The sequence below is a fragment of the Anas acuta genome, chromosome 2, assembly GCF_963932015.1.
Source record: "Anas acuta chromosome 2, bAnaAcu1.1, whole genome shotgun sequence".
Taxonomy (NCBI): domain Eukaryota; kingdom Metazoa; phylum Chordata; class Aves; order Anseriformes; family Anatidae; genus Anas; species Anas acuta.
In genome coordinates, this window is record NC_088980.1 from 6,848,430 (window position 1) to 6,860,257 (window position 11,828).

At 40.2% G+C, this 11,828-nt stretch overlaps 1 protein-coding gene and 1 long non-coding RNA gene across 2 annotated transcripts; one reads left to right on the forward strand and one right to left on the reverse strand.

Annotated features, from left to right (window-relative positions):
- Nucleotides 1-1,047: 1,047 nt before the first annotated feature.
- Nucleotides 1,048-6,834, reverse strand: LOC137852086 (uncharacterized). Its single transcript, XR_011093645.1, has 2 exons — nucleotides 6,697-6,834; nucleotides 1,048-2,891 (listed from the first exon to the last, which is right to left on the reverse strand). It is a non-coding gene; the product is annotated as an uncharacterized lncRNA (long non-coding RNA).
- Nucleotides 2,221-7,649, forward strand: C2H9orf152 (chromosome 2 C9orf152 homolog). The gene is made up of 2 exons (XM_068673382.1): nucleotides 2,221-2,449; nucleotides 6,533-7,649. Exons 1-2 carry the CDS (start codon nucleotides 2,221-2,223, stop codon nucleotides 7,102-7,104), a joined length of 801 nt encoding a protein of 266 aa, XP_068529483.1. The 3' UTR covers nucleotides 7,105-7,649.
- Nucleotides 7,650-11,828: the final 4,179 nt, after the last annotated feature.

Sequence of the window (11,828 nt, forward strand, 5' to 3'; positions counted from 1 at the left end):
ACATACACACCTTGAGAGCAAGCAAAGTACGGGCTCACAAATACAAACATACACACGAGCACACCTCCTGAGACCTGGTCAAGATGCCATGTTCACAAGCTTCCCCTGAAAAGAAAAAACTGCAGCGTGTAAGGGGCTGGCTCAGTAACACAAAACCACTCCTATTCCTGGTTCCACTGATCTTCAGGCTTCTGTTTTCTGTTTCCTGTTTATATTTTTGCTACTTACCCTGTATAATGCATTTGTGGAGCTAAGAGTGATGGCTCTTCCACCAGCCTGAGGTGCTGGTATTGTACAAATGATTAAAAATCATAATACTTTCTGATCAGATACAAACTCACACTTTAAATGCCCTTCTAATGAGAAGTTAAATGTCCGTCTTTTAAGACAGAGCCTACACGTCACGTCAAAGGATGTTACGGCAGTAATTCTGCCTGCAACACTCAGGTTGTACAAGTCACTTTCTTAGGAGGGCAGTGAGTCAAACACCGTGCCTGGAATTTTAAAAAGCTTGGGTAACTTTTATGAGCATTAATAATGTTTGTATCGAGTGCAAGCTCAAACTGTAACGGGGTTAATTAAATCACCTGCCCCAACGTAAGAAACCAACTGCCTGAAAGTCCAGGGGGAGACTCCACGTGCCACCAAGTCAGAAGACTGAAAAAACAAGGCAACTCAGGTACTCCTTTCCGCAGAGCACCAGGTGTTTGCCACTGCTGAAGGCAGAATATCCACACAGATATAGCAGAACCATGATACCAGAACAACTCTTAGCACAACACATGATTTTTCAAGGGTTAAGAGAGGGAAGCTAACCTGAGGAGTGTCCACAGCGTCTGATAAAGTATTGTGCTTACTTTTGTGTCCCTGGCAAGGGCAGAAAAAAACTGCAGCTGGGGTAGGGAACATGTTTTGCAAGACACAAGCACATTGGGAAGGCAGAAGCAATTAATGAGTGAATTAAAGCAGGTTTACACCTGAGCCTGTTGAGCCTTACCAGAACTCTATGCACCTAACTCTGTAGCTGAAGCTTTGTCACCTGCGAACACACAACTTCCAAACAGGTTCCTCAGATCTGTAGATTTTGAACCCGATTCAGTCAATCATTTATAATGCAAATGAAAGCATAATTTCTGCCAGTAACTGGAAAAATACAGCACAATGGCATTCCCTCCACACTCTGCCCTTTCACACTGTTTTTGTGCAATGTTTCTCATCGCAAGGAACCTAGCAGCTGAACAATTATATTGACTCTGCTGTTTAACAGCGTTATTTACACCCATGCGACTCTCTTGGACCCTTGTAACGGCATCAAGTGGAGATATTTCAGGGACAGAAACTTGCAGCTGATACTTCAGACAGTCTCATACTTTAATTGACATGATCCAAAGCCATGCACTTTTTTTAATATAATTATTAGATAACACTGTAACGTGTAAGAATGTTTAAAATGTGGCTCACCACGTGTTCAAAGAGTTTATTCAGCTCTCAGTACATAAATTATTATTTCTGCAGCTTATTTCATTTTATAGAAATGCAGAAAAAAAATGAATGAGTGCAAGGAAGGAATTTCTATCTCTGGCTTCCTAGTTTCAAGTGTCATTGGCACACACTGTTTTGTCTTTGCACCCAGGAATACTTCAAACACATTCTGAAAAGGGAGCAATAAGAACAAGTTGTTATTAAGGTAATCAGTCCAGTCCCCATCCCACTGCCCAAAGAAGCTGCAACAGGAATGAAGCTGGATGAAAATTAAGGAAAGGAGAGTAGAGGGGGAAAAAGGCACAAAATACACAGAAAGAAACCAGAGGAAAGATTTTTTTCCTGATGCAATTACTGTCATGGGCAGGTCCCCACGACAGTATCCCTTTAAGAATTAACATTACTATATAAACCAGTATTATCCGGCCCTCTTTGCACCTGACTGTGTTCAATGAGGTTTTGTATTTCACTGTTTTTTTTGGCAAAGCCTCATGCGCTCACAACCTTAAGTCAACATTGAATCCAACTATCCGGTTATAATCATGAACCCTGTATGCAGGAGCTCAAGACACGCTGCACAAGAACAAGCTGACGGAAATCCACGACTTCAGAGTAGACAGCACAACTTCTGAAAGAAATCACCATACTCAGAAGAAAGTTGCTTCTCCATTTAGGAGATTTCAGATGCTTCATATTTGATTTTTTTTTTTTTATTTTTTATTTTTTTTTGCCAGCACAATGAAGGAAGTGGCCTGCTTTTGCATGAGTTTTTCTTCCTTGTGGGAACAGATGGTAAAGGCTTACAAATACATAACTGGTATTTTTTCAGTGACTCATACCTCAGAGCAACAAGCTTCAGATCATGATAAGCAGCCAACCAAGATGGATGTAACCTTACTTGAGGAGCAGTATGACCATATAAAACAGAAGCAAAAGCTGCAGTCACACATTATTGTATTTAAAACAGGTATGCTCTGATTTCTAGGAAACAATGTAAATGTAGATGTAAAAACTTTTACTTTAAATACTGAATAACTTTCTTTGTTCTTTTTATTCTCATCTTCAATAGAGGTACAAAGTGAACTCCTTTTCTGTCATTTTGTTGTGTGTGTTTTTTTTTAATTCATTTCACTAAAAGGCAGTCTTATGGTTGTATCAATCAGTTTCACAGCAGTGAAACACTAACATGAATGTGAAACAGATGAACGTATTTGATATAAGGTTTTAGTCAGGAAAGTAGAGTTCTTAATCTTGATGCTTACTCTTACAGGAGCCACGTACTTCACATCTATCATCAGTTTATTTGTGCGATGTACTCTGCAACATTTCTGCTTTCTTGAATGCTTCTGTCAGAACAATCAATGCTGGGTCTTCTCTTTCTTTTTCTCTCAGAAATGCCTTCTGCAAGACTGCAAGAAGTAATAGCAAATATCAGGCATAAGCCGGGCTTTTGATTAACAACAACAAAAATAATGTACTCTCATAGTGGGTAAATAAGATACAATCTTTGAACAAAAGGCTTCTGAAAGCATTTTCACGGCACATAGCTCAGAAAATATATATATTAAATAAATAAAAAAGTAATGAAGTATCAATCATCTACCTGCTATGTCGGACAGCTTTTACAAAACAAATATTCAACTACTTTGAAGTTTTTAGTTAGACTGCTGCTTGCCATATTGCTCTGATGTGCTTTCATTTCATTTCTAAGTTAAAGTGATATTGAGAATACTAACTCCATTAATGAAGTTGTCTTTGAATGTAATATTATGTAATAATGAATGAATGTAATAATAATATGCAAAACCTGCTTCCTTCACCTCCAATATTAATATTTAGCTCAACAAATGCAGAACTTGGACTATTTCATTCTTTACATTTTCTCCTATATTTTTCAGGAGTTTTGGATTTTGGTGGTCAGATCTTATCATCAAAACAATTGAAAAAACACATCATGAGCCATAAAACAGATTAACTTCTTTAGTACCATTTCATTCGAATGTCTAGAAATTGTAATGTTAAAAGAATTTAAGCCTCTGTGAGGAAGAAAAGGATATGAATACACAGGTTTATTTTATCAGGTATGAGAAGGAAACTAACATAAAGACAGAACAGGCCATCTAGTCAACTATTGCAACAACAAAACCAGGTAAAGAAAGGAAGCAGAGGTCTGTATTTAGGTGAAATTCAGATGAAACTTCAGATATAATGAATGTAGCCTTTGTTTTTTTTTTTAATTATTTTTTTTTTCCAGTACAGCAATAGAAGTTTAAAGAATGATAAAGCAGGGCTGTACGGTTTCTAGGAAGTTTAAAATTTAGAAGTTCACATACATGTTTTCATGTACATACACAGAACCCAAAAAATCCACAAAAACACAACCCTCTGCATTGAACTTTTCAGCAAGCCATGTGGAAAGGATTAATGTTGCAGTTAGAAGCAGCTGATTGTTGTTGTTGTTGTGCTGAGTTCTCTGTGTCCTGAGAATTAATCTTAAGCATTCCTATGGTTTGGAATTTGGAAAAACCTATTACATAGCTCAGCACTTTGAAGCTGTTACATGAATCAGTTTCTAAGAGCACGTCAAGCAGCAACACACATCAAGACAGCATATTGCCCTCTGCTCCTTCAGTTACAAGCTTGAACTAACCAGAGCTGTTAAGAAATAATGAGTTACTAACTGGTAAGCCACCTGAAAACAACTTTCTTCTGTTCCTTCCCCAAAACACACAGCCACAGTCGCACTTCTGCCTGTTCCTGATTATTTGAGAAGAAAAGCTGACAAGACTTGAAACTCCCCAGGTAGGGGATGATACAGCAGTGCATTCATTATTCATTGGCTGCGAAGCAGAAAAGCAGTGTTTGCTGTAGGAATTAAAATAGCATTTGGAGCACTGCAGTGGCAACAGAGTAAACACTGGGCCTCTGACTGCAGAAATCTCCTCCAAGAATTTCCCAAGCTAACTTGAAGCAAGATCAACTTTTGTTACTTCACAACCGTAAAAGCACCTGCGATGACATAGGAAAGGCCGCATGGTAGACAACCCTGCAACAAGGCTATTATGTGCAATTAAAAAAATAATCCGTCTTTTCCAATGACCAAAGATCTGATTCGAGCTTTCTTTAGAAGTTCAGGGTGCTGAATGTTTGTTAATTCAACAGAGGACTTCAACACTCCTATCGGAGCTCATTGCTCAATTTTGTGTGCCACACCTGCAGCCAAGGAATCAAATCAAACCTGAACCGAAAACCAGTTCAGGCTATTTGACTCGGACTGATGTGTTACCCTGAACTCTCTGATCAGCTCAAGCCAGCCTGGAATTCTCCTGATGACCAGTTCAAATGGTTCTAGATAACACCTGACATTGCCTATCAATGCCAGTTCATCCAGGAGTGTAGTTATACCCACAAAAAATGTGCAAAGCTTCATCCCTTCAGTCTCTCAGTTCCTCCTTTCTCTCACCTTTTCTCTCACAAGTGAAGAACAAGCCCTTGCTTTGTAGGTTGTTGCTGCACTGTGCTGTTCTGCAGGCTTTAGAAGGATCTCCTTTGCAAGTGAACTTTTTTGCAGCCCCCAAGCTGAGCTTTATTTCCTGGGCAAAGTCCAGTTGTAGCTTTGATTCTCACTGCTCCACAATAGAGCACTGTGTGATCTTATCTCTAAGAATGGTTTCACCCTAGGAAATTCTCTGAGCATATTTCACTGTATAGACATGTGCAGAGACACATCCGTACCTCTACTCGCCATGTCCTTTCATCTCTTCTCTCCCGGTGGCACTGCAGGAGGATGGAGGAAGTGGGCTCACGTGGTTCCCACTGCCAAGAGCCACCAAGCAGCCCATATCAGATCAACCATACGCAGACAGCTGAGGGAGCAGAAAAAATTCAGTGAAACTGTGCCGATGTCACTGCTTGAGCAGTGGGAGCCAGAGACGGTGATGGAAGCCCCTCCTCAGCTGAAGCCCTGTTGCACAGGACCATTTACTGCCAGTATATCAGCTGGTCCTGACATCTTCAAAAAGGTCCTTGTTAAATGGCATGAAAGGCAGCTATAAGTTTTTTTGTGTGCGCATGCATTTTTTAAGGCAACTTCCTATTCAAACCAGCTTCATTTCAAATTCAAAGTGACAATTCTTTGGAGCAGCTATTCAGCTCTCCTGTTTCAAAACACAATCACCACTCTATTTTTTTCACTTCAATATGCTTTATAATTCATCTTGCAACAGACACAGTTCCTGTAACTCAACCCTGTAAATAAGGTCAGCATTCTCTTACTCCTACTCCTACTTTAAACTATATTTATAGTAACTGAAGTGTATTTCATTAGCACTTACAATGACAACAGCGCTGTTTGCTTATCTTTAGTATAATGGTTCAGCTGCTATTCATTTCCAAGGCACAGGCCAGTCGTGTTCAGGAATCTGATGACTGCTACGTGTAATTAAGGTAGCGTTAGCATTTCTATCCTTAATATCTTATACATTTCTAACAGTAACTTTCATACCACATGAGAAATTAAGCCATAGAGATGGAAAACAATACAATTAAAAAATAAAATACACACCTCTGTGTTAATGACCCTTGTTCAGAAAAAGAAGAAGTTTTCAGATGATTTTTAAGTTGTGAATACAAGCCTCAAGCATTATCGAATTAAACATTTTTCTCTCTCACATCACAGTACCTATCAACACACTGAGCAAGCCCCCGTTCACCTTAAGAATTTTTGCTTACAAGCAGTTAATTACTAAAAGTCAATTCTCAATCTGTGCTGTTAATGAGTCTTAGAGTAGTGCTTAGATCAATATTGACTTGATAAATCTCCATTATCTTTTGACTGATCCTATCGTAGCATTTATGTCCTCAAAACTGAACGTGAAATACTTCTACTCCGTAATCTGGCATCAAACGAACTTGTACTACTCTCAGTCAAAGATGGAAAGAGTACAGATAAACTCAGCTGAAGAGCTTTAAAGGAGGAGTGTGTGCTACAGAAATTAGACCCTTAATTTCTGCCACAGTAATAAATTGCATATATGCAATTCTCTTGCAGGTGCACAGGAATCTGTTCTCCCAGAATCGATGGTCAGCGCTGTTTTAATTAATAAAAAAGTTAGAAAATCGAAGTCATTTACAGAACATGTTCCCATCAGAAAGGTCAGACTGGAGGTGACCAGCAATGGCAACGTGCAAGACAACTCACCGTGGCGCACTCACCTGGGAATTCACCGCCTGGCACAAGCCCCTTGTCAAGAAGTTCCCTGGGATCCTTCTCACTGCAGGAATGGACCGTGCAGTTTTGACAACCAGAGACTGATTTCAAAGGAAAGCAGCCCACTGCAGCACCAGGAATTAGAAGGTGAGGGTGAACTATCTACGCTCAGTCAGCTGGGAAGTTCAAGCATGGTGAACGGTTTCAGCAAAGAGAACAGCAGCAACGTTGCAGAAAGCTGCCCAGAGCCTCCTCCGAAATCAGTCGCTTCGGCAGTTTGGATGCAGCAATACATTTCCTCCACAAAATGCACGCCAGCTTGCCACAAGCTAGACTTTTACCCTTTCCCCAATAAAAAAGCACCCAGAATTTCCGAAGCAGCAAGGAGGCTTGGGTTGTACGTCTCGCGATGAAGACCTTCAGTAATACCTAAAATTTAGTCCAAAAAAAAAAATGGAATAAAGCTTAAAACAGCAAAACAGTCTTCCTAGTTACCCTGATCAACCTGCTGAAGGCCTAATTAGTCAAGGAAGATCTTCTCTAAGTAATCTGTTGCTTTACAGTCCAATGTAAAGTGACATTGTGTAATGAAGATGCTGGACTGCAACAGAAACTCACTTCTGCTGCTATTCCAGATACAGGAGCAATTATCTGTTTGTTTGTTTCCTTCTCTATTTTCAGGTTACTTGTTTTAGAAACTAAAATTTTATCACAACAGCATCTGAAATACCTGAAAGAGCTGGAGCAAAGATTAGCAAAACTGCTAATGAAGCAACTTGGCTAAATTTCAGTGTGGTACAATTTGACTAGACAAATAAGTAATGAAGCAGTATTGAAGGTGATTTATACAGTAAACATGATTCGATAATTATCTTTCCTTTTGGAATGTTGAAAAGATATTCGTGATACTTCTCAATGTATTTTTAAAATCAATGAATAAAACCTGTGCTCATTTCTATTGTTGTTTTAATGGGATATAGTAAGTGGCACCTTTTCCCTATATGTAAATCCTATTAAAACATACTGCTGGTTCCATTACGTCCCCAGAATTTCATTAAAAAAACAAAATTCTGAAATAGTTATTTCATTCCCCAATACCCTACAGCAACATACCTTCCTTACCAGAAATATAACACACCTTTCTGCTGCTACAGCTGGATGCACTCAAAGGGAATGTAACCTACACAAATATAACTGCAGTGACACAACTTCTTATGGATAAGGCTTAATGTTTGCTGTTGTGGCACAACTGTACCACAAACCCATGCTATTTTTTTTTTTTTTAAAGGAAGTTGTTATTTCTGTCTCCCTTCCTTTAACACCTTTGTCAAAGGAGACTGTCCCAGGTGCTTATCAATGAAAAAAGAAAAAAAACATGCTACATATCGCCCACTTTTGGAGGCAAGTGGTAGGACAGGTCTCTCTGTCAGATAAGTTTCAGGAAAACTGAAGAGTTGAGATGTCTCCTTATTTCATGAGGACTGATTTTGAACTATACCCCTGGCAGCCACTGGCTCTTCTAAACTATTCCACATCTACCACAGCCCTAAGAGGAGAGCAAAAGAAGGATCAGGTGGATGGCCCACAAACTTCACAGCCCTACAAAGAACCAGCTGGCACACAGCCATCACAGCCTATGCTTCCATTGCAGAAGGTTCATAGCCATAAGTACAGAATCAGAGAATGGTTTGGGTTGGAAGGGACCTCAAAGTCCACCTGGTTACAATGCCCTGCGATGGGCAGGGCCCCCTCCCAGCAGCCCAGGCTGCCCCCAGCCCCATCCAGCCTGGCCTTGGGCACTGCCAGGGATGGGGCAGCCACAGCTCCTCTGGGCAGCCTGGGACAGGGCCTCACCACGCTCTGAGTGAAGAATTTCCTTCTTTATATCTACTCGAAACCTACTCTCTTTCAGTTTAAAACCATTAGTTCTTGTCCTATCCCTACACCCCCTGCCCAAGAGTCCCTCCCCAGCTCTCCTGCAGCCCCCTTTAGGCCCTGGCAGGCCTCTGGGAGGTCTCCCCGGAGCCTTCTCCTCTCCAGGCTGAACAACCCCAACTCCATCAGCCTGGCTCCACAGCAGAGGTGCTCCAGCCTCTGAGCATCCTCGTGGCCTTCTCTGGACTCACCCTAAAAGTCCCCGTCCTTCTGGTGCTGGGGGCCCCTGATCTGGATGCAATCCCTGTGAGAATACCCCAGTACCGTGGCACACAGTACTACGGTGTTTTGTAAGAGTGCAGAAAATTAAAGAATATCATAGAATATAATGCTGTTCTAACCCCTCTTGCCAAGCCTCCTTTTCTTCTGTGCCACTCAACACCATTCCAGACCTAAATTCTCTCGTGTCCCACACTGATCCAGCCAACATCAGTAGACAGGCAGGCAACTGTCTCCTGGAAGTGACCATTCTTACGAGAAAGGCAAAAGGATATCGAGGTTCCTTAACAAAATTCTCTAAAGATATACTTCAGTAGCTTTTACTGATCTTCTTGCTCAGGACTTGCTTAGTAATGTATTTTGAGATGCCACACTGAAAAGCAGCAGCTGTTACTGATAGTGATGAGTATGCCCCAGTAACTCCTCAAGAATTTTTCATTCATCTTTAGTAAAAGCAGCAGATTGAAGACATCAGTTTGGTAGAAGCATTCATTGTGATTTTTCAATGTTTTCATTTTTTTTTTTTTTTGATGTTTTCAATAAACTGGCTTGCCACTGACTGGTTTCCAGCTCAGATACTGATTCCTATTTCAGTGTAGGCATGAAACATCAATAAGCAATCATAAACACTTAAAGAAACAAACCAAAACAGCAACAAAAAACAGTACTTAGAGCACTTAAAGAAAGATTAGAAAGGAAAAAAAAAATAGATAAAACAGATATGAATAAGAGGTATAGGTACAACAGGGATAAAATACTAAATAACCAGCCATAAGAAAGTACCTGGAGAGAAATATTGAGGGACAATGAATTTTTTGAACTATGTGAGGCACGTTAGCTTTCTATTTACCCGACTTTCTTATTACAGAGTATATTGATTTGTACTCCAGCCTTTCATTATACTGGAGTGTTATTTTTGTTGCATCTCCAAGTCTGTAGACCATAAGAGAATCACATAAAGCCAAAGGAATAACTGAAAAAAAAAAAAAATCCCATGCTAGCAAGAAGACACTATAAGAACTATTAAAAATTTAATTTAAGGTCATATTGGCTGGGTATTTGCAGTAAAATAGTCAAAAACATTTCAGTGAATGCAACTTCTAAACTTTTAAATCATTATCACAGAAATTTTAAAACGTTATCTGGCCACTTACCTATTCTATAAACCTATTTGATTAAATTAGCGATATTATTTTCTGCAAATACTTTTAAATTGTTTTTAAAGTGCTTTGAATTAGTTATCTTAATTAAACATGGACCTTGAATACTTTGATTTAAAACTCGGTGAAAGTTTATGCATGGACTAAGTAACTCAGTCCTTTGTAGGTACTTTCATGCAAACACTTCAGCCTTTCCTGAGTATTCTCCAGCAAACTTGCTTGCTTTTTGCTTTGTACTAGCTGGAGCTTAATTAGGAAGGGCATTCTGCCTCTGGAGAAGTCTTTCAGCTTAATTCCTAAGGTCATTATGGAAGATAAATTTCAATGAATTTTCACTTGTTAGTGGAGTATTTTTAGTTCTGAGAAAAGTTGTTATATTTCAGGAGAACGAAATGTTACACAGGTACATTGCCTGAGGAGAATTCTACTTTTTTTTTTTTTTTTTCCCCTCTAAAGCAGCCCTAGTATAAATGAAAATGAAATAAAGGACACACTTCATGAGAAGAAAAATGGAAACCTTCAAATATTAGCAAGTCCCAGTTCTCAAGTGCACCTGATTTGCAAAACCCTTTGCTGTTTGGAGCTTCTTCATGTTTGGAGATCACGGGGGAGTAACTACCATCACTGCGTTACTCAGCTTCAGCAGAGTTTCAAGCATTGAACTCAAGACTTGTCATAAAAGCAAGTTCAGTAACAATACCCTTATTTCACCCATGGGCAAACTTGAATGATTTATGCACGTGGGGGAGCCTGGAATCCTGAAATTCTAGTTCAGAGTCGTGTTCATGAACCACGGTACCTGTGAAGTTCACATTTTCTAAGCTTCAGAATGCAGCACCCCCACCTAGCTCCATGACTGAGTAAGGAATATGTTTTACATAAGGACTGACCTGCAGGGCCATCTGTTCTGGAATAAGTAATATTCTTGGGCAGCGCTTTAACTTTATCAGAGCAGTTAGAAGAAAATCCCTTAGCTGCTGGGACAACTGGGCTCAAGAGAGTATTAACCCACAAGTTAAAGCATTCTTTTAATGGGTTACACCAGAAATAATGATGTCTTTTACAGGCCCCAATAGGGTTCCAGGAGCAAGCTGAATTCTGATTTTTGGGTACACCTGGAGCCAGGAGTTGGACTCAATGGTCTTTGTGGGTCCCTTCCAACTCGGGATATTTTGTGTTGCTATGAGCTGCAAACTTTTGGGAGTCTCTGGTGCAAGTGTAACACCAGACAGCCCACCTGGCCTCACAGCCTGTTCCCAGCAATGGGGCATTACAGGGACGGCAGGAGGAGGTAAAAGGCATGCCTATGGACCACAACACACGATGTATTTCTCCACTCAGGTCTCTGAACCCAGTTTAATTTTAACACCCGCACAACAAGCACAAATCTGTTCTCCAAACCATTTTCAAGGGGACAAGCAGGCATTGATTCTTGAAAGAACTCTACAACTCAAAGTAAATGAGTTAGAAAGTAGGTGTGTGGTTTATTTTGGCATCGGGTGCATGCGGGATAGCTCCCAAGTGCATGCACACCTTAACACTTGACTTGCTTTGGTTATATACAGGAAAAAGTTATATATGCATGAAGTTTCCCAGTACACCTATACATATGAATAACCTATCCCTGTTTTGTATTAAAATTAGCTCCAAGAAGTCATTTCCACAAACTCCTCCCATCTGTGCCTGCTGGTGGTCATTGGGGGGTCACAGGGATGAAGGCCGATAACTCCTCTTCATCACCACTGCTTGACCCCCTGCCTTTGTACAGACTCAGCTGCTCCTTGGCTCTTGTCCAAACCATACGGTTGTTCTCAGCTGGTTTT

Coding starts and splice junctions, on each gene's coding strand:
- C2H9orf152 (XM_068673382.1), top strand. CDS start 2,221: ATGAAGGAAGTGGCCTGCTTTTGCATGAGTTTTTCTTCCTTGTGGGAA. Junction 2,450..6,532: donor CATTATTGTATTTAAAACAG/GTATGCTCTGAT, acceptor ATTCTCTTGCAG/GTGCACAGGAATCTGTTCTC.